Source organism: Oncorhynchus clarkii, chromosome 23 (assembly GCF_045791955.1).
Source record: "Oncorhynchus clarkii lewisi isolate Uvic-CL-2024 chromosome 23, UVic_Ocla_1.0, whole genome shotgun sequence".
In the NCBI taxonomy this organism is placed as follows: domain Eukaryota; kingdom Metazoa; phylum Chordata; class Actinopteri; order Salmoniformes; family Salmonidae; genus Oncorhynchus; species Oncorhynchus clarkii.
Window position 1 is genome coordinate 13823380 of NC_092169.1, and position 23649 is coordinate 13847028.

The following is a 23649-nucleotide window of genomic DNA, read 5'->3' on the forward strand; positions in this document are numbered from 1 at the left end:
TAGGAAACTGCGTAGATGTCGCTATTTCAGAACCATGGGCAGAGATCAGTAGTCTATACTTCGTGAGTGGCTGTCACGTTAGATAATTTTTTTTGGGGGGGGGGGGCATACTCTTTGTGGGGCCCCAGAGAAACTGCTCTACGCCACTGTGGGTGTCCCTTGAAATTGTATTTAAATCCTGTGTTGGGCCCCTTAGGTTACTCTGAAAAGCACCAGTCCAACAACTACTGTATCTACACCATTAGAATAAAGTGATATTTGAGGGATGTAGTCTTCTTACAGTATGGTCCAGTTGAAGATTGGAGGGATGTAGTTAGAAAGCATGACAAGTCCTATTCAAACTTAATGTTTCTAGTTTGAATTAAATAGCATTGGCCAAGTTGTCCTTCCTACCTCTGTTGAATTAAATAACCACTGGTGCAATCCATGTTTGACTGCTGCTTGGCCAACTCTGGCTACATGAGTTATTCTTGACTAAACCTCGTCCCCAACCAACGAGAACACTTTGAATTTCAGAGTTGTCCGACCTCGGTTGGAAACCTAGTGAACTGGTAGCATGGCGAAGTGATTTTGTCAGAAGTGCGAGAGAGAGAGATGTCCAGCTCGTATCACAATGTATATCAAAAGGAAATTATGTCTTGAACACCTCTGTTGCCTTGGCGTCTGTCCATTCAAGCATCTCCAAAGACTCAAAATGTCTGCATTGGCGAACAGCGCTTGTAATATAACTTTAATGTTTCTATCTGCTCGTTGTGCCGTGGTGTTTCGCAAAAGATACAGGATTGGAATTCAATCAGGAACAAAATCAGGCACTCAGAGTCAATTCTAACAACAAAAAAAAAACAATAATAAAATGTTAAGATAAGGGATGACTGATCTCCACAGAGAGTGGGAGCCATTCTGAAAATGATTGGTTGACTTTCCTTGGGCAAGGCTCTCCCCACATCAATAAAACAGGAATAAATGCACTGCTTTTGGCCTTGCAGGGTCCTTACTTAATTTAATGTACGCAAGTGAGTGATCATATGTATTAAATTGTACTTACCGAGAAGGCTCAAAATAAGTTTTGCTACCATTCTTGTTTGTTAAGGGTATTTACGTAAGTGCAATACTGCATCATAAAAATAATTGAATTTGCAATGTTCCTTCTGCAACATCAATAGCCAAGCATTACATATACAGTATGTTAGAGGTTCATTGCTGCTTGGTCCCCGGTCGTTGCAGTATTTGCATGTATAGTAGTTGTTCTCTATTGACATGAGCTGCAGTTGATCTGGCTAACAATAATGAGAGGGATGTATGAACATTTTGTTTCCAATTATGTACCCGTGATGAATCCACTTAGGACAATTTTTCCTCTTAGTCATCTGCCTGGGCAGCCTGCTGGCCCTGCGGTGGATTGCCGTTGACCTAATTCTATGGGTCATTGTTAGTTAACAGTCATACAGCTAATGGGGAGAAACAAAAGATGTGGGCGATGCTCTCACAATTTAGACAACATTGTCTCCATTGTCTATGCTTAGCCTAAACCCAAATCTTAGCCTGACCCTTGTGTTAGGGTCAATTACAGTCAAATCAACAGATCATCTATGGAATTGTATGATTTGTTCCCTACAAGTCTAATGAAGGGTGAAATTAATGAAAATTATGTTACAATGCCTCTGGCATCACTTAAGTTGTGAAAATGAAGGACAACCAATGCCTTTCGGTGTGATATGATATGGCTTCATTATAAAGCATTCCCTACAGGAAAGAGGTTTTATTACAGACAGATGTTATTTACCATACTAAGTATCAGGCTCCTTTGCCTCTGACCCATCATAACCAGCAACACATGAAGAAACTAATACTAGCCTACACTGTTTGGTGGGACTTTTTTTCCTCCTCTCATTTTTTCAGATGCAATTAGTTAGAACATTGGATCCATTCAACTAAATCTGTATTCCAAATTACTTCTGACTCTGTTGTTGGTCCTTGCAGACATGGCACATTTAGTTATGTAAATGGTTATCTTTCTCTTTGATTGATTGGTTAATTAACCTGGAATGGAGATAATCTAAGCCGCGAAGAGTTTTTTGATGGGTATATTGGGTTTTGGCATTGTTCTCTAATTCTTGTGTGGCTTTTTTGGTTTAATGACTCGTTCTATGGGTCCCACAGGGTTAATGTGTTTAAACTCACTGTAATTTAGCTTTCTTTCAGTCTCCATTTTTAATTTATGATGTATTTATGATGATTGCTCCTCTCTTGATATTTATCTTCTGCTCTCTCTCCGTCTCTCTCTCCCTCCCTCTCTTTCTACCCCCCTCTCTCTTGTTCTCTTTCACTTTCATGGGCATTCATATGGAGGTGGACCCCCCCCCCATTGCTGCTACAACAGCTTCCACTCTTCCAGGAAGGCTTTCAACTAGATGTTAAAACATTGCTGCAGGGACTTGCTTCCATTCAGCCACAAGAGCATCAGTGAGGCCTTGCACTGATGTTGGGCAATTAGGCCTGGCTCGCAGTCGGCGTTCCAATTCATCCCAAAAGTGTTCGAAGACTTTGAGGCCAGGGCTCTGTGCAGGCTAGTCAAGTTCTCCCACACCAATCACGACAAACCATTTCTGTATGGACCTCGCTTTTGGCACGGGGGCATTGTCATGCTGAAACAGGAAAGGACCTTCCCCAAACTGTTGCCACAATGTTGGAAGCACAGAATCATTTAGAACGGTTATTCCCAAACTGGGGTGTGCAATGCCGTCAGGGGTATGCTAAATAAAAATGTGTTTCACATTTTCAAACAGTCCATTTAGATTTTCCAAAGGGGCTATACATTAGGGTGAGGTTTTTTTCTTTCTTGAGTAGCCTCGTTTCACTCCCAAAAATAAAATTATACCATCTAGTGTTCAGCTAAATAAAAACACAATGTCAAATAATTAACATCACATTAACCGTTGCTCTCTCGTAGAAATTCCACTAACGGTCCATATGTAGTCAAACGTAGCTGCTGCTCATTCTGTTTGCTCTAAAATAGATGAATGGTTAAAAAACGTAAGGCCCGTGGCCATAGACACATACCAGCTCTACTGGTAGTACTGCTACTACCAGCAGTGCTACACCTGCACCTGTTGAAGACACAAGTTGTACTGCTTCCACGAGCACATCCAGTGCCAGCGTCAGTAATTCTACATTTGTTGCTAGCCTAGCTAGCATGGACACTGACAGTTGTGAATCTGATGCAGCCGAAGAGCTACTGCCCCCTTACGAAAGCACCGAACAACAGACAGGGACATTGGACCATCATAGAGGCGCAAATATGATGAGAACTACATTGATTTGGGGTTCAATTATATGGTGAGTAGTGCCCTTCCTCAGCCTCAGTGTGTTATATGTGCAAAAGCTCTCGATGAAACTCGATGAAACCTTCACTCTTGCGCAGACATTTAGAAATGAAACAGGCCAATTAGAAAAATAAGCCACAGGAGTTTTTTTTAGCAAGAATAAAGACGACTTTGGAGAAGTAAGACATGTTTAAAAGCAACAGATACCATTAATAAGGGGCTAGAAGCATCTTATATGGTGCGCTACCGAGTGGCTAGGACAGGCAAGCCCCATACTATCGTCGAGGACTTAATTCTTCCTGCTGGGACAATACTGGGGGAAAAGGCCCAAAAACTATACAGACAATGACTTCATCAAACAGCACTGTTTCATGACGCAACAGTGATATGGCAGGAGATGTTTTGAAAGAATTACTGCTTTGCATACAAGCCAGTGAATTCTTTGCGTTACAGCTGGATGAGTCAACAGATGTGGCGGGCCTGGCACAGCTCCTGGTATATGTCCGTTACGTTCATAGGGGGTCAATTAAGGAAGACATCCTCTTCTGCAAACCACTGAATACCAGGACAACAGGAGAGGATATTTTTAAAGTACTGGACAGGTTTGTGACATCAAATGGACATTGGTGGTCAAGATGTGTTGGTATCTGTACTAATGGCGCAAAAGCCATGATAGGGAGACATAGTGGAGTGGTAAACTCGCGTACAAGCAGTACAGATAGGGCAATCTTTGTATTGAATTCATTAGTTGAGTATGTGGGGGCAAAGGACAGTCCTTTAGACAAGACCTTTACACAATCATCATCAAGGGGTTCTCCAGAAATGTTGATCACAGCCTTGTTCTGGTCCTGCTCATGTGGTTGAATAGTCTTGATTTCTTCCTCCCCCTCGCCTCTTCCGCGTCCTCTCCCTCTCTTGTTGAGGAACCTGTGTGACTCTTCCTGGTCTAAAAAATCTTGGGAGGAGCTAGCCTCTGAGTGTCTGGGGTGATCCACATCGTCACTGCTCGTAAAGTTGAAAGAAACAGATCAAGGCTTCCTCTCTGATTTTCCTTTTTACTTCTTCAATTTCTGTTTTGACTACTTGTCCGTCCTTTTTAGATTATTCTATTAGAAGTAGCATTAGGTCAAAAGAACACTTTATGAGAATAGCCATCACATTTATCTCTCAATTCAGTTTTACCTTGTGCTCCATTAGCTGGAAACGTAATAATACAGAGTCCTCTGGGGATTAGGCCTTTCCTCCAATAGTCAGACAAGGTGAAAGAATTGAGGTCAAGTTTGGTGTCTTTCTCCATAAGGTGTTGCAAGTCTCTGTAAGCCTTGCTTAAGTCCATTCCAGTATTCTCTGTGGCTGTCATCTCATCTAGCAATGAGGTAGTGGTAATAATCCTTTGACCCTCTTCATGGGAATAGGAAAATCTTGTAGCCTCTTAGGTAAAATCCATAGTATGAGTTGTAAAATGTCCCCAAAACACAGGAAAAAAAGACTGTTGAGCTGCTTCCTCTAAGCACTACCCAAGTGCTATGATTAACTTGTAGGGAAAAAGAGAGGAGGAAGTGAAGCGCTGGTAAGGTATAGTAGATTTTGGTAGACAGAAGGTGCTCTTTGGTAAAAGGGGTAAATTGGTTATCAAAAAGAAAGGAGGACCAAGGCACTCTTCATATAATTAATTAAAATGCCTTTATTTGTATGTTCAAGTGATAGGCATGTTATGTAAATCAAATGGTACAAACCCCCCCCCAAAAAAAATAAATTTTATTTCCAGGTTGTAAGGCAACAAAATAGGAAAAATGCCAAGAGGGTGAATACTTTCGCAAGCCACTGTACATATAACTAGGAATAAAGTGACAGATAATAAACAGTAACAGTACCGTATGTGATGAGTACAAAAGGTAGTTCAAGAAGGGTCAATCCAGGTATCTATTTGGGTAATTATTTAAATAACTATTTAGCAGCATTATGGCTTGGGGGTAGAAGCTGTTCAGGGTCCTGTTGGAGCCAGACTTGGTGCATCAGGACCGCTTGCCATGTGGTGGCAGAGAGAAAAGTATTTTACTTGGGTGGCTGGAGAGTTTTTAGGGCCTTCCTCTGACCACACCTGGTATCGAGTTCCTGGATGGCAGGGAGCTTGACCCCAGTCATTTACCCTCTGTAGCGCTTTGCGGTCGGGTGCCAAGCATTTGCCTTACTAAGCAGTAATGCAGTCAGTCAAGATGCTCTTAATGTTACAGATGTATAACTTTTTGAGGATCTGAGGGCCCATGCCATATCTTTTCAGCCTCCTGAGGGGTAAGAGGCATTGTTGTGCCCTCTTCACGACTGTGTTGATGTGTGTGGACCGTCATAGATCCTTAGTGATGTGACACGGAGAATCTTGAAGCTCTCGACCCAATCCACTACAGGCCTGTCGATATTAATGGGGGCATGCTCGGCCCTCTGTTTCCTGTTGTCCACGATCAGCTTCTTTGTCTTGCTGACATTGAGGGAAAGGTTGTTGTCCTGGCACCACACTGCCAGCCCTCAGAGCTCCCTATAGGCTGTCTCATCGTTGTTGGTGATCAGGCCTACCACAGTTTTGTCGTCGGCAAGCTTTATAATGGTGTTGGAGCTGTGAGAAGCCACGCAGTCATGGGTGAATAGGGAGTACAAGAGGGGACTAAGCACACACCCCTGAGGGGCCACCGTGTTGAGGATCAGCATGTCAGATATGTTGCTGCCTTATGTGAAGAGAGCGTTGTACCAGCGTTGTACCAGATCTTCTGTTTCTTGGCAATTTCTAGGTCTTCTGAGATCTCTTTTGTTTGAGGCATGGTTCACATCAGGCAATGCTTCTTGTGAATAGCAAACTCAAATTGTATGTTTTTTAATTGGCAAGGCAACTCTAACCAACATCTCCAATCTCGTCTCATTGATTCGACTCCAAGTTAGCTGACTCCTGACTCCAATTAGCTTTTGGAGGAGTCTGTGAATGTTTAAATTATGTATTCAATATAGACAAGAAAAATACAATAATTTGTGTGTTATTAGTTTAAACACCCTGTGTTTGTCTATTGTTTTGACTTAGATGAAGATCAGATCAAATTTTATGTCAAATTTATGCAGAAATCCAGGAAAATCCAAAGGGTTCACATACTTTTTCTTGCCACTGTATACTGTAGCAGAGTAGGCTGCGGGCCTTCGAGAAGCCAGATTTGGACGTTGCATATAATTGAACAGTTCCATTTAACGTCATGCTTTTCATATAGATAATTTTATATAATTTAACTGTTTCTCGCAGTTATTTATCCCAGGAAAATAAATCTTGGTATCCCTAGCTTATCATGAGGTATTCTGGTTCGGGTGAGCTGAACCTCGAGACTTCCTTAATGTTATAGATTGTGCACCAGCTGTTGTTTATAAAGAGACACACACCTCCCCCTTTGAGCTTACCCGACGCTGCCGTTCAGTCTTGCCGGTGCAAAGTAAAACCAGATACATGTATATTGTCCTTGTTCAGCCACGACACCAAGAAACATAGGATATTACAGTTCTTCAGGTCCTGTTGATAAGATAGTCTCGAACGGCGCTCGTCCAGTTTGTTCTCCAGTGATTGTACGTTCGCCAATAGAACGGAAGGCAGAGGCGGTTTCTGTTTTCGGCCACCCTGACGTAGTTTCATCAGGGTGCCCGCACTCTCTTACACCGCCTTTTTCTTTTCCGAGTCTCGGGGATTAGGGCCTGGTCCGGGTGAGGAGTATGTCCTGCACATCTGACTTGTTGAAGTAGAAATCTTCATCCAAATTGAGGTTAGTGATCACTGTTCTGATGTCCAGAAGCTCTTTTCAGTCATAGGAAACGATGGCAGAAACATTATGTATAAAAAAAATTCAGATCAGTGCACAAAAACACACAAAATAGCAGAATCCGTCAGGAGCCCATAAAATGGCTGTTATCCATTGCAGAGGCATTCTTGACAAGAGAGAGGAGGGAGTGAGAGATTGAGAAAGAAAGGTAGGAATTACTGTCCATACTTAATTTTGTTGTTCACTGAAAGATTTTCGGAGTCCACCGTCATGTAGGTATCATTCCACATGAGAAACTGATAAGACACTTGACAGCTTGCATGCCTGTTCAGATCATTGCAACCAACAGACTGGCTGATCTAGACAACCTGAGGAACATTCATCATTGTGCTGTCATACAAAGATTATATTTTATGGTAATGTAGCAATAATAGTGTATATCCCATGCTGTTAGACACAGCAAATGAATGGTGTAAGTGCACTTGATTGTAGATGTACTTGCAATTGCATACAATTAAAATGCTTCTTGTTTTTATTTCTAGGTGATCCTGACCTTGACGAAGCAGTATGACTTTAACTTGGGTGCTTTCACTGAGAGTTCTCTCTGGAGGTAAGACTTCATGAACGTTTGATGTATTCAGAAGTGCTGAACTAGTAGGGCTCTGTTTCTTGTGTTTTTTTTACCAAGTTTTTATTTGTTGTTTTTTGTTGTTGCAGGGGTTACAGGTACATTTAAATTGTTAATGTATACATTTATAAAACATGTACCCGTAGGCTGCCACTCAAAAGAAGAACAACATCAAGAAATACATATAGAGTTGAAATAACAATAAATTCAGTATAAATGGGAAAAGCAAACAAAAAACAAGTGGGCCTCCAACCTCCCATCCCATTCCCCCAGCCAAAATGTATTTATATAGCCCTTCGTACATCAGCTGATATCTCAAAGTGCTGTATGGAGTCTCCTATTGCCCTGGAAGAGGTGTTCTTCACTGATATATCCTTTAAACAATGTAAACTATGCTTTGGTCAAATTATTACTCACACAATGTATATTTGGCTGAAAATGGAAAAACAATGTAACTAGGAATGAAAATCCCCCATATTGGAGTATGGTCATACCATTTTCATTCCTAGTTACATTGTTTTTCCATTTTCAGCCAAATATACATTGTGTGAGTAATAATAGGACCAAATCATACAGCACTTTGAGATATCAGCTGATGTACGAAGGACTATATAAATACATTTGATTTGATTTGATATTTATCTCTACACTCAACCAGGGGGCAGAAGATCATGTCTAAACCAATTTAGGATGGGGCGAAATGCTAGTGCCTGGAAATACAATTAAAGGTTTGGTACGGAAGGTCCTTCTACGTCTTTCCCTCTTTGAAGTTTGTACATTGTATCCGGGATTGTTTACCTTGCCATATATATTTTGAAACCCCACTATGAATTTTATCCCAATAGCCAGAAGGTGGTGCCATGGGAGGCGTTGAACTACAGAAATTCAGCCATGGCAATATATTAATTCTGACAACAGATATTCTGCGGTTAAACAACTGGGATGTTATTACATCTACTGAGGTTGGATTTAATTGATTTGAGCATTCTCTGAAAGATTTTGGTATTGGTTTTATCTAAGGAAGGAAATATATCTACTCCTAACTATTTTAAATCGGAAATGATTGGGATTCCATAAGTAAAGACGGAGTCCTTCATCGGGGTCTTGAGAGGCAGTAGGGCTGATTTGGTTAGATTAATTGTATAACTTGAGACAAAGCTGAATTAATCTATGATCTTCAATATGTTTTGGAGTGATTGAGATACATTGGTCTTGATATAGTAAAATATCGTCTGCGTATGAAGTGATCACTAGATTTTAGGGAAATGTGTGTTATTTCCTTCGATTAACAATTTGCTAGGGCCAGGAGTTCCATGGATAATAAAATAGCAAGGGAGAAATTAGATTGCCCTGTTTGCTGCTTCTAATAATTCTAAAATGGAGCAGATACAATATTGCCTGCAATAACTATGGCTGAAGGATTGCCATATAGCATTTTAGTCATATTAATGAAATTGGAGTCAATTCCCATAAGTTCCAAGACAGACCAGAGATATGACCATTCTAGTCTATCAAAAGCTTTTAGAGATAATACAGCCCAAGGAGCTGTTGTTTCTAATGAAGAATTTAAGATACTGCATTTAAGATACTGCATAATAGTTGTCTGAGGTTATCTGAGGGTACATTTTTTTTAACAAACCCTCTGTCTTGTCGAACGCAGAAAACATTTTAGAAAGCAGTTTAATATCTGTGTTTTTGTAAGATAGTGGGTGATAGTGAGAACACTGGTTGGCATATAATACAACGTTGTCCATTAGTTACAGCTAAAAACAAAAATGTGGCTTCTGCTCTGTTCTCAATCCCCCCCCCCCCCCCCCCCAAAAAAAAAAAAAAACTGCAGAACTCACACATACAGGTTTAAGCTGCAGTGCAGTGCCCCTGGTTGGAGAGCATGTTGTGGGGTTAAGGGCCTTCCTCAAGGGTCCAACTGTAGGGGGATGTTTAGAGGATGTGAACCCAGCAGCCCTACAATTATCAGATCAATTCTGCCAATTTCTTCCAGCGCCCGGTCCGGGATTTTAACCAGCCACCTATCTTTCGGCTACAGGTCCAACTCCTTCGCCGCTGGGCTACCTACCGCCAGTACTGTAAAAGATGTTGTATGACTGGTTTCAGGGAAGAAGAAAAAATTAGTTAATATGAGTTAATATTTAGAAATAAGCATGACAAAATGAAGACAAAATCCTATGCAGACATATAATTATTATGATGTAGAAGAACAACTTACTGTCACCAGCAGCCAAAAGAGATCCTCTGCCTCTGATAGTTCTGGTTTACTACCAGACTGAGCAAAACATAGAGATAGTGTGTTAAAAGTCATGTAATGATTAACTGGGCACACAAAGACTTACTATACATAATATATTATAAAAATGAATACATACCTTCTCTCAGTCAGCAACAGTCTTCTAGCAATTAGCTAATTACCAAGCTAGCATGTGGAATTGTTTTAAGATGGTCATACCAAGGATTATTTGGCTGTATGATTTGGAATGTTAGTACCATATTGAATTTGGCTTTACTGCTATTAACCCATAGCAACACATTGAATAACAGATTCATACATGGAAAAACATGATATGAAGCATTTTAAAGTGTCTGTCCTATATCTAAGAAATATCAGGAAATTCATATTTTTTTAAATGACCCATATTTAACATAAGAAAATTGGCCACTAGACTACTTCCATTCATTTTTTAAACTGGTACCGGGCTACCCTCCGACAAGTCTTGTTATGCTTGCGGGAATCCTAGAGCCAACGGAACAACATGTACATGTTCATTAGAGTCTCATCTTCGATGGTGGGGTCATGTTAGTGTGTATGTAGCCCAAACTGTTCGGATGCTACAGACAGAAGTTGGCAGATTGGCGGTACTGACTCCAGGGGTTGTAGAGCAATACGGAAAACACCACCATGTTTGTCAGTCTCATCTTTCCATAGAGTGGTCATACCATTGGCCAAACAGTTCAGATGCTACAGACTTTTTTGTGAGAAGACCGATTTTAGGGATGTCTCATGGTCTGACAAAAACCGCTGTAGTTTAGCCTCCTTCCACCGCAGATGTGGAAGGTTGCCATACACACAAAAAAAACATATCTCTAGTTTAATCAGATTGATTTTGTTGGGGATTTGTTGTATTGTGCTGATTAGATTTCCGCGGGTGTAAAAACAGCTAACAAAAGCTAACCCAGTCACAACAAACTCTGAAATCACAGCTAGCATTCTCCTTTAACTTGTTTCAGCTGCTTTGCATTGACATTTATATCCATATTAAACTCGTCCAAAGAACCAAAAGTTTCTATATAGAACCCTTTTTTTCTAAGAGTGAAGCTGCTAGAGTGAAAAAGACCTGCTAGTTGTTTCTTGTAATACAGTGAATGTTTCACATCTTAAAATAGTGTTATATGTTGACAATTATTTGAAAATACAATTGACACCCTTGTGATAATGTTTTTTTTGATCAATTCACTGAATGACATATAGTGTTTATCTACCTTGCTATTGGGTCAATGTTGACTTCACTCATCTAGGAAACTCCCTGCTATTGGTTTTGATAGCAGTATACAGCAGAATACTGTACATGCAGAGGCATTTGACACAGTACTTTTATTATTATTATTATTTTTTGGCCAAGATAAAGCAAAGCAGTGAGACACAAACAACAACACAGAGTTACACATGGAATAAACAAATATAGTCTATATACAGTATGTGCAAATGAGGTAAGATTAGGGAGGTAAGGCAATAAATAGGCCATAGTGAAGTAATTACAATTTAGCAATTAAACACTGGAGTTATAGATGTGCAGGAGATAAATGTGCAAGTAGAGATACTGGGGTGCAAAGGGTGGGTGCTGCTATGGTGACCAGTGAGCTGAGATTAGGCGGGGCTTTACCTAGCAAAGACTTATAGATGACCTGGAGCAGGTGGGTTTGGCGACGAATATGAAGCGAGGGCCAGCCAACAAGAGCATACAGGTCACAGTGGTGGGTAGTATATGGGGCTTTGGTGACAAAATAGATGGCAGTGTGATAGACAGCATCCAATTTTCTGAGTAGAGTGTTGGAGGCTATTTTGTAAATGACATCGCCAAAGTCAAGGATCGGTAGGATAGTCAATTTTATGAGGGTATGTTTGGGAGCTTGAGTGAAGGATGCTTTGTTGTGAAATAGGAAGCCAATTCTAGATTTATTTTTGCATTGGAGATGCTTAATTTGAGTCTGGAAGGAGAGTTTGCAGTCTAACCAGACACCTAGGTATTTGTAGTTGTCCACGTATTCTAAATCAGAACCATCCAGAGTAGTGAAGCTAGACAGGCGGGCAGGTGCGGGCAGCGATCGGTTGAAGATCATGCATTTAGTTTTACTAGCATTGAAGAGCTGTTGGAGGCTACGGAAGGAGAGTTGTATGGTATTGAAGATCGTCTGGAGGTTAGTTAACACAGTGTCCAAAGAAGTGCCAGCAGTATACAGAATGGTGTCATCTGTGTAGAGGTGGATCAGAGAATCAGCAGCAGCAAGAGCGACATCATTGATGTATACAGAGAAATTGAACCCTGTGGAACCCCCATAGAGAATCCCAGAGGTCCGGACAACAGGCCCTCCAATTTAACACACTTAACTCTGTCTGAGAAGTAGTTGGTGAACCTGGCGAGGCAGTAATTTGAGAAACCAAGGCTGTTGAGTCTGTCGATAAGAATGCAGTGATTGACAGAATCGAATGCCTTGGCCACGTCGATGAATAAGGCTGCGCAGTTTTTTCTTTTAACAATGGCGGTTATGATATCGTTTAGGATCTTGAGCGTGGCTGAGGTGCATCCATGACCAGCTTGGAAACCAGATTGCATAGTGAAGTAGGTACGGTAAGATTTGAAATGGTCGGTGATCTGTTTGTTAACTTGGCTTTCGAAGACCTTAGAAAGGCAGGGTAGGATAGATATAGGTCTGTAACAGTTTGGGTCTAGAGTGTCTCCCCCTTTGAAGAGGGTGATCACCGCGGCAGCTTTCTAATCTTTGGGGATCTCAGACGATTCGAAAGAGGTTGAACAGGCTAGTTTTAGTGGTAGCAACAATTGCGGTGGATACTTTTAGAAAGAGAGGGTCCAGATTGTCTAGCCCAGCTGATTTTTAGGGGTCCAGATTTTGCAGCTCTTTCATAACATCAGCTATTTGGGTGAAGGAGAAATGGGGAGGCTTGGGCAAGTTGCTATGGGGGGTGCAGAGCTGTTGACCGGGGTAGGCGTAGCCAGGTGGAAAGCATGGCCAGACGTAGAAAAATGCTCAATTATCGTGGATTTATCAGTGGTAACAGTGTTTCCTAGCCTCAGTGCAGTGGGCAGCAGGGAGGAGGTGCCTTATTCTCCATGGACTTAACAGTGTCCCAGAACTTTTTGGAGTTTGTGCTACAGGATGCATATTTCTGTTTGAAAAAACTAGCTTTTGCTTTCCTAACTGCCTGTGCATATTGATTCCTAACTTCCCTGAAAAGTTGCATATCGCGGGGGCTATTCAGTGCTAATGCAGAATGCCACAGGATGTTTTTGTGCTGGTCAAGGGTAGTCAGGTCTGGAGTGAACCAAGGGCTAAGTCTGTTCCTGGTTCAACATTTTTTGAATGGAGCATGCTTTTTTAAGATGGTGAGGAAGGCACTTTTAAGAATAACCAAGCATCCTCTACTGACGGAATGAGGTCAGTATCCTTCCAGGATACCCGGGCCAGGTCGATTAGAAATGCCTGCTCGCTGAAGTGTTTTAGGGAGCTTTTGGCAGTGATGGGGGGGTGGTTGTTTGACTGCAGACCGATTACGGATGGAGGCAATGAGACAGTGACGCTGAGATCCTGGTTGAAGACAGCAGAGTTGTATTTAGGGGGCAGGTTTGTCAGGATGATATCTATGAGGGTGCCGTGTTTATGGATTTGGGGTAGTACCTGGTAGGTTCATTGATAATTTGGGTGAGATTGAGGGCGTCTAGCTTAGATTGTAGGACGGCCGGGGTGTTAAGCATGTCCCAGTTTAGGTCACCTAACAGTATGAGTTCTGAAGATAGATGGGGGCAATCAATTCACATATGGTGTCCAGGGCACAGCTGGGTGCTGAGGGTGGTCTATAACGAGCGGCAACGGTGAGAGACTTGTTTCTGGAAAGGTGGATTTTTAAAAGTAGAAGCTTGAATTGTTTGGGCACAGACCAGGATAGTATGACAGAACTCTGCAGGCTATCTCTGCAGTAGATTGCAACTCCACCCCATTTGGCAGTTCTATCTTGTCGGAAAATGTTATAGTTAGGGATGGAAATTTCAGGATATTTGGTGGCCTTCCTAAGCCAGGATTCAGACACGGCTAGGACATCCAAGTTGATAGAGTGTGCTAAAGCAGTAAATAGAACTAACTTAGAGAGGAGGCTTCTAATGTTAACATGCATGAAGCCAAGGTTTTTACGGTTACAGAAGTCAACAAATGAGAGCGCCTGTGAAATGGGAGTCGAGCAAAATAGGTATTGCAGCCCAAGAAGTGGCTGATGGACCTCTTCAGCTAGCCGGAAGATGGTCCTTGCACGAGGCTAGCTCCAGGCTATCTGGTGCTTGCTTCGGGACAGAGACTCCAGGAGTAACCACTCGGAAAGCAGCTAGCTAGCTGCGATGATCCAGGTGAAAAGGTTCAGAGCCTGCTGTAGGAATCCGGAGATGTAGAGAAAAAGCAGTCCAATATGCTCTGGGTTGAATCGCGTTGTGCGGACTTTCAGGAGTTGTCCGGGCTGAGGTTAGCTGATGACCACTAGCAGTGGCTAACTGACTACAAGCTAGTAGCTAGTTAGCTGGCTAGCTTCTTTTGGGGGTTCCGGTTCTAAAGTATAGAAAATAGCAGATCCATACCACATTGGGTGAGGTGGGTTGAAGGAGAGTATGTTGAAATTGAGGTTAAATATATAAAAAATATATATGAAAGTATATACGAGGGAAAAAAGATATACACAGGACACGACAAGATGAAGATTAAGACGTCTGACTGCTACGCCATCTTGGTTTATATTTTTTACATGCCACTAACAATTTTTACATATTACTAACAATCCCATTAATTTTATATCGTTTGGTGTGTTACTGGTATGCTGTCACATAATAAATAAGAATATCATTAATTTAGGATTATACAGAGACTGATAATGTCTCTTGTGTTTTTTCGCTCACCTTTTTCCAAGCCCACAAGAAACTCTTTTAATTTTGAATTACACCTGACATAAAGACCATCAGTTCACCAAGCAGAGAGACTCAAATTAATTTCTGTTTCACTAAAGGCGCCGGTAAGATTTACACCTGACTTGACACATTTTGAAATCCCATATTGTGTACAGAATGTCTTCCATCATCAAGGTGTCTGGTTAACAATAGCAACAGCAGTAAATTAGAGTGTACCTTTGGTGGTGCGGTAAAGCACTTAGTATGATATTAAAAAAGGAAAGCAGTTGAATATTATGAAAAGAAACGGAGTAAAGGATCTCTGCAATAATAAGATACATTATTTATTTATATAACCCCGGGGCACTCTTGATGGCAAAATGCAATAAGAAGATCAATTGGTGCATCACGAAAAACATCTCCTGTGTGTTTCAAAGTAATGACTGCTTCCCTTAGGTAAGGAACGTGTCACTGTAATAACTTCATTTGTGATGTCTTTCTAGCTACATTTGAGGGGATTTGTCAACCGAAATGAGAAGCTAAAAAATGTTGAGGAGGAAACCTTTGCAAACAATGTCAACAGCAAATGAAATTATGCAGCTTAATGAACAAGTAGTGATAGCCAACTCTGGTATCTATCCAATTATGCAATGGGGTTTTATTTGGAGGCGCCCAGGTAGAACTGAGAGACGAGTGGGTTGTGTGTTTGAGTAGTAATAGACCCATGAAGAATAGTAGTGGTGTAAAAAGTACCCAACTTTCATACTTGAGTAAAAGTAAAGATACTTTAATAGAAAATGACTCAAGTGAAAGTCACCCAGTAAAATACAAAGTCTAAAAGTATTTGATTTTAAATATACTCAAGTATCAAACATAAGTGTAATTGCAAAAATTCACTTACTCTAAGTATCAAAAGTAAAAGTATAAATATAAGTATAAATCATTTCAAATACCTTAAATTAAGCAAAGCAAATGGCCACATTTTCTAGTTTTTTTTATTTACGGATAGCCAGGGGCATGTCCAACTGAGACATAATTTACAAACAAAGCATGTGTTTAGTGAGTCCCCTAAATCAGAAGCAGTAGGAATGGCCAGGGATATTCTCTTGATAAGTGTATGTATTAGACAATTTTCCTGTCCCGCTAAGCATTCGAAATGTAACGAGTAGTTTTGTGTCAGGGAAAAGGTATGGAGTAAAAAGTACATATTCTTTAGGAATGTAGTGAAGTATAAAATATAAATAGTAAAGTACAGATACCCCAAAAAGCTACTTAAGTAGTACTTTTTACTTAAGTACTTTACACCACTGAAGAATAGAAAGGGAGGAAGATATTGTATACAGTGCCTTGCAAAAGTATTCATCCCCCTTGGCGTTTTTCCTACTTTTTTGTATTACAACCTGTATTTTAAATGGATTTTTATTTGGATTTAATGTAATGGACATACACAATTGTACACATTGTACAGAGAAGTACAGAACAGGGTTGGATTATTAAAAAAAATATCTGAAACTTTGAACATCCCACGGAGCACCATTAAATCCATTATTAAAAACTCATAGACCAGGCAAGGAGGGCATTAATTGGAGAAGCAAGAAAGAAAGAATCTGAAGGAGCTACAAAGCTCCACAGCGGAGATTGGAGTATCTGTCAATAGGACCACTTTAAACCGTACACTCCACAGGGCTGGGCTTTACAGAAAACTGACCAGAAAAAAACCCTTGCTTAAAGGAAAGATAAGCAACATGTTTGGTGTTCGCCAAAAGGCACATGGGACGTTCCCTAAACATATGGAAGAAGGTACTCTGGTCAGATGAGACTACAACTGAGCTTTTTGACCAACAAGCAAAACGCTATTTCTATCGCAAACCACATGGGACGGGGGTTCACCTTCCAGCAGGACAATGACCCTAAGCATACTGCTAAAGCAACACTTGAATGGTTTAAGGGGAAACATTTAAATGTCTTGGAATGGCCTAGTCAAAGCCCAGACCTCAATCCAATTAAGAATCTGTGGTATGATTTAAAGATTGCTGTACACCAGCGGAACCCATCCAACTTGAAGGAGCTGGAGCAGTTTGGCCTTGAAGAATGGGCAAAAATCCCAGTTGCTATATGTGCCAAGCTTATAGAGACATTCCCCAATAGACTTGCAGCTGCAATTGCTGCAAAAGGTGGCTCTACAAAGTATTGACTTCGGAGGGGTGAATAGTCATGCACGCTCAAGTTTTCAATTTTTTGTCTTATTTCTTGTTTATTTCACAATAAAAAAGATGTTGTATCTTCAAAGTGGTAGGCATTTGGGGAATTCAAATGATACTATCCCCCGAGAAAATACATTTTAATTCCAGGTTGTAAGGCAACAAAATAGGAAAAATGCCAAGGGGGTAAATGCTTTTGCAAGCCACTGTATTTACCCTTGTCATCGAACAACACAGGAAGTCTTAGCTAAGGGACAGAGAACGTTCAGAGAAGCAAATGTCTTTTGTCTCTCATTTGTTTGTTTCTGGAGGGCAATTCAGCACAGCCTACTGTGTGGACATTTAGGTCAAATTTACACTCATCCAGTTTAAGAAAGGACCAAACATAACACAATTATTTCACCAAGTTGAGGTAAAACAGACTTGAACTAAATTCTGAAAGGTATGTCATTATATGAATGTAATGTAATGAGACTCTCGTTACATATTGTTTTGAACTTTATCGAGACAGTAATGAATCAGGTAAGTTAGAGAGACAGTCAGAAGGAAGAATGAAGGGATTTAACCCTGGTCTCTGATGGGTGGAGAATGTGTTTAGAGCAGCCGGGTGCGTTACCACTAAACCACAGGCTATGCACGTAGATATTTGAGAATTAGACCTACTCCGGCCACATCAATACAGAAAAACATATAAAGTTGTCCTTACATGGGTCTTCTCTACTGTTCACAGATCAGTGGACTATGGGAGCACTTATATTAAACTGAATAATAAGGTTGGGTCAACCTTGGCTTGCCTCTACGTCTGCCCAACCAACAAGAGAAAGGTTTGTTTAACATCTCCATGATAAAGGACTCCAGTGACAAGCAGAGTATTACGTGTTCATCCAGGATGTGTATTGTTTAGTGTGTGTAGTGTATTGTTGAGTTAAGACTAGTTTCTGGAATGATGTTAACTCCAGTTAGAGGGAGCAGGACTCCAAAGAATGTTTCAATGTTTATTATCAGCACCCAACCGTTCCATCTTGGTTCTGAACATTGTCAATCTTGGTATATTCACATTTATGAATTCAGAATACCCAAGGTATTTCCTACAAAAAGGTGCTATCTAGAACCTAAAAGAGTTATTCGGCTGTCCCCATAGGAGAACACTTTGAAGAACCATTTTTGTTTCCAGGTAGAACCCTTTTGGGTTCCATGTACTGTAGAATCAAATCAAATCAAATCAAATTAATTTATATAGCCCTTCGTACATCAGCTGATATCTCAAAGTGCTGTACAGAAACCCAGCCTAAAACCCCAAACAGCAAGCAATGCAGGTGTAGAAGCACGGTGGCTAGGAAAAACTCCCTAGAAAGGCCAAAACCTAGGAAGAAACCTAGAGAGGAACCAGGCTATGTGGGGTGGCCAGTCCTCTTCTGGCTGTGCCGGGTGGAGATTATAACAAAACATGGTCAAGATGTTCAAATGTTCATAAATGACCAGCATGGTCGAATTATAATAAGGCAGAATAGTTGAAACTGGAGCAGCAGCACAGCCAGGTGGACTGGGGACAGCAAGGAGTCATCATGTCAGGTAGTCCTGGGGCATGGTCCTAGGGCTCAGGTCCTCCGAGAGAGAGAAAGAGAGAAGGAGAGAATTAGAGAACGCACACTTAGATTCACACAGGACACCGAATAGGACAGGAGAAGTACTCCAGATATAACAAACTGACCCTAGCCCCCCGACACATAAACTACTGCAGCATAAATACTGGAGGCTGAGACAGGAGGGACAGACACTGTGGCCCCATCCGAGGACACCCCCGGACAGGGCCAAACAGGAAGGATATAACCCCACCCACTTTGCCAAAGCACAGCCCCCACAACACTAGAGGGATATCTTCAACCACCAACTTACCATCCTGAGACAAGGCTGAGTATAGCCCACAAAGACCTCCGCCACGGCACAACCCAAGGGGGGAACCCTTTCCACAGATGGTGCTACATGGAACCAAAAAGGTTTCTTCAAAGTGTTCTACTATGGGGACAGTTGAACTCTTTTGGGTTTTAGATAACCCTTTTTTTATTAGAGTTTAGTGTCATTCGACAATCCTACCCAGACACCAGTTCATAAAGATTTCTGCAACATTTCTGCTAACTAACTACCCTACACTCACTAACTACTCCACTATACCCCACACTCACTTACTACAGTACCCCACTCACTTACTACAGTACCCCACTCACTTCAAGGCAACAATAACTAACTACCTCACTACCGTACTAAAAACAACTAAGATATTTTACCAAAACCTGTTCTGTTGGTCAGTTTATTATTGACTAATGATTTTGGTACATCATGTCGCTTTTGCTTTCATCAGCAATGCATTTATACCACTGTTTATTCATAATGTTGTACAATGACATGCAATCATATCCTCCATTGAGCACAATGAACTATACTCTCTCTCTCTCCCTCTCCCCCCTCATATCTCTCCCCTTCTGTACTTTAGATAATGATGCTTAGCGACCCAGAGCTGGAACACAGTGTACTCATCAGCTCAGATGAAGGTGCCAGCTTCGAGAAGCATCCCATTAACTTCTACATGGACGGTCTGCTGTTTCATCCAACACAGGAAAACTGGCTGCTGGCTAGCAGTCCTGACAACAAGGTAAGCAGCAGGACTTTTATTTCAATATTGAATGGAAAATAGGTATTTGAAGTTGAAATAAGTCCAAAGTTGAAAGATTCTGCTAAAGTATTGAACAATTCTGTTTTTGTATTTGGTTCTTTCATAAACTGTTCTGCATTACAATCAAAAAGGTTGAATGTACAAACTTGATGTGAAATGTTGCATATTCCATTCATGTTTGATCACATTCATGTATTACCAGGTGTACAGCACAATGGACTTTGGAAGAAAATGGCAGTTGGTTAGTGAGAATGTGACTCCTGGACGGTTCTTCTGGTACAGTATGATTTCATTCCAGCCGTGTTTGTCATTATTAATTTAGAAACACTCCGTTCTATAATCTCTTTATCGTAAATCTAGGGAATATGAGAGAGAATATTAGCATTTGTGTCTTATATAGAATCTCATATGCAAATTGGAAATGCTATCTTGCAGCTATCTTGAAACTTATGATGTATGTAAAGCCCATTGTCTTATAGCCCTGGAATGGTGAAGAAACAACCACATACCAAATGACCAAGTCCAGTGTGCGGTCAAATGTATTTATCTTGTTATTAAGATGGAGGTTATGTTATGGATCCCTACTCAACTCTGTCAGATGGATTTACTAGAGTATGTCAAAACAGGTCTTGAAAGATTTTGACAACCAACCATAAAGTGTTGCCCTACTGTACTTCAACCCATATCACGTAGCCAGGAATATTGGGCTACTCTTTCTAAAGCCCAAGTCTGACATGTTGTTTTTGCTCGTTGTCATTCTGCAGTCTCAAGTGCACGGACACAAGGCAGTGAATATTGATGTGATGCAGTTTATCCCGGTCTGTCATGTTGTGTGTCAAACCTAAGTGCCTCTCAAGCTGAGAAAGAAAGGACATTGTTTGGAGCACACGCTACAGGAACAGCAAAACAATTGATGAATAAGGACAGCATGTGGGGAGTAATGGCAACCCACACAAGACTATAATATGCTTGGACAATTTATGATTTTACATATGAAATGTTTAACTGCTTGTATTTACTGCCTGCATTAAATGCTTTTGTATCTATATAATGTTTATAGAATTGTACCATATAACAGATTTTACCTTGCCTTAATGTCATATTACAAATGATTGATGAGAGAAAGAAAGAAAGAAGACCACAAACCTAAATAATTGTTGTGTAGTGTGGAGACTTACCCGTCTCTGTCTCCCTTTCTTTACGTTATCACAAATTACGATTAATTGCTGAGGCTGGCACAAATTGGAAGTTGCCGTAGGACTACAGGAAATGGAAATGTGTTGTCTGTGCTGTAAAGGGAAGCACACAGTAAGGCTGTCCATCACGGGCTGCCACTGTTCTCTTATGGCGATCCCCCTGCGTCTAAATTGCTCCTCTTCCTTCGCATCTTCCCCACTATGCACATCCTCCTCCTCTTCCTCCTCTTCACCATATTCTTCTTTCCCCTCTTCTTCCTCTGAATTGTTGTTCTCCTCTTCCCCTTTCTCATTATCCTCCTCGTTCTCTTTTTCCTCCACTTCTCTCTCCTATGTTGCAGGGCACAAACGGGACTGGACAGAGAGGCAGATATGGTCCACATGGAGACCCACATCGCCAAAGGACGTGAGTGCTGCTCTGTAGCTTGCCACGCTCCCCCGCAGTAGCAGGACCCCATGAATCCCTTGCCTCTTATTTAGAGCGAGGTCACTCAAAATATAAGGCTCATTCCTGTCTGCAGGATAGGAACCAGAGGCACTGTAAAGCAGAATATGAGTATCTTGACAAATATAGAGCTTTATATAATAGATTGATAGATGTATTTCCACTTTAATCAGTCCCTTGTGCCCCATATCAGAACCTCAATTCAATAAAAAATATTAACAATATAGACTTTATTCAATGAAACCAATTACCAGGATTCCTTGGTGGGACAAAATACTATTACTTATGTGATATGAGAGAGAATGATTGAATTGTCATCATGTTTTTTGTTTTTGTTTCATTGATTCTCTCAGTGCAAGAGGAATGCTATTTTTTATCTTGTCCCTGCAAAATTGAGAATAGGTGTAGAAAGTTTTAGTGCCCACTAAAGACAGTCAGACGTCCATTAACTTTTCTTAATTGGTTGGTTGTTCTAAGATTGTTACTGACAACTAATCTAGATCTCTTCTGTGTCAGGTGCTCAGTATGTTACGTGCCGAGCTCAACGATGCACAGAATCAAACAGACAGTACCTGTTCCCGGGACACATAGACCAAAATTCTCTGGTTGTTCAGGACAACTATGTGTTCGTTCAGGTGTGTAGCATATCTAAATATTTACTCCAGTGCTTTTTAAGTGTTCACAAAAGGCTTCCGTGTTTCTGTGAACTGTTCTTCTACCGCATCCAATCTGTGATGTACCACTGAAGTCTACAAAATGGCATTCCTTCCAAACACCTGCTGCACTTACGTCTTGATTTTCTGTTGTCCAAGCTGCCTATGACGTTGAAGGATTTTCTGTCGACTGAAAAATGTTATCACGTCTGCCGAAGACTTTTCTTGTAATCGGGCAGGGAATCTGTATGGAGTTTGCTGTCATTATTGCCAACAGGGATGACATGAAGTTGGCTGGCGTTAGGCATTGTGTATCATTATTACTGGTTTAATTATCACTCTCTCCTGTTGCCATCGATTTCCATTTAAAGCTGTCTGTCTTTCTTTGTCAGCGTTGCTGTTCATCAATTTAAACAGTTTTGCAGTGCTAATTAGGGTTCAGGTTCAATTATGGTGTAACATTATTTAATAATATGATGTTGAAATTGTTTGCTGAGACTTAAAAGACATACAATAAGTTTTCAGCAAATGTTCTCTTTTAGTTTGTAATGAGACAGATATGTGATGGGGTGTTTATGATGAATGCTGCATCTTGCCTGTAAAAATCATCTTTGTGCGTATGAAGATAAATGGTAGGGTTGTACGGTGGTGAGTCAATTTGTTTCAACTCTTTCAATTCATGGATTTAATTGAAAATATTATTTAATGAACAAAGTATTCTAAATAATTAGTAACTGTCTGGGTCATAAATATTTATCCAATACAATGCCTGAATCGAATTGGAGCTGAAATGGAACTAACCCCAGCCTCATAGATTTTGTTGAAAATAGCCCAGTTGGACACAGCTGACTCGTTGCAGGTAACTGTGGCAGTACAGATTACTTTCTAGTGACTTTCATTGCTTGGGGCAGTTGGATTTAACTTGACAAAGAGTAATGAGGTTATCGATTGGGCTACAACAAAATAAGCAGTCTTCAACACCCCCCCCAATGTCTCTTGGGAGAGATGGAACAGCCAAGTACAACATCCTCAGAAATCTGCCCTGGGAGAATGCGGTTCATTGATAGATTAGATTATTCCATTAGAGCCATTTTGTCCGGCTAGCCATTTGGTTACCTGTTCAGGAGTCTTATGGCTTGGGTGTAGCAGCTGTTCATCTCTACAGGATGGGTGTCCCTATGACGGGGAGTCAATGCAAATAGTCCGGTTAGCTGTTCGCAAATCTTATGGCTTGGGTGTAGAAGCTGTTAACCTCTACAGGATGGGTGTCCCTATGACGGTTGAGCTAATGTGTGCTAATGGGATTAGCATGACAGCTGTAAGTAAAAATTTTTGTATCCAAATCCGGCTTTAAACTTCTTCACAACAGTATCTCGGACCTGCCTGGTGTGTTCCTTGTTCTTCATGATGCTCTCTGCGCTTTTAACGGACCTCTGAGACTATCACAGTGCAGGTGCATTTATACGGAGACTTGATTACACACAGGTGGATTGTATTTATCATCATTAGTCATTTAGGTCAACATTGGATCATTCAGAGATCCTCACTGAACTTCTGGAGAGAGTTTGCTGC

General features: G+C 40.9%; 1 protein-coding gene across 3 annotated transcripts in view; it reads left to right on the forward strand.

Annotated features, from left to right (window-relative positions):
- LOC139381365 (VPS10 domain-containing receptor SorCS3-like) overlaps positions 1-23649 on the forward strand; it is a 64511-nt gene that overhangs the window by 16139 nt on the left and 24723 nt on the right. For all 3 annotated transcript variants that reach the window (XM_071124836.1, XM_071124838.1, XM_071124837.1), the window contains exons 2-7: positions 7651-7718; positions 17843-17936; positions 19604-19762; positions 19986-20059; positions 21321-21385; positions 21941-22059. In XM_071124836.1, the coding sequence (XP_070980937.1) occupies positions 7651-7718; positions 17843-17936; positions 19604-19762; positions 19986-20059; positions 21321-21385; positions 21941-22059 (579 nt within the window). The remainder of the gene's footprint in view (positions 1-7650; positions 7719-17842; positions 17937-19603; positions 19763-19985; positions 20060-21320; positions 21386-21940; positions 22060-23649) is intronic.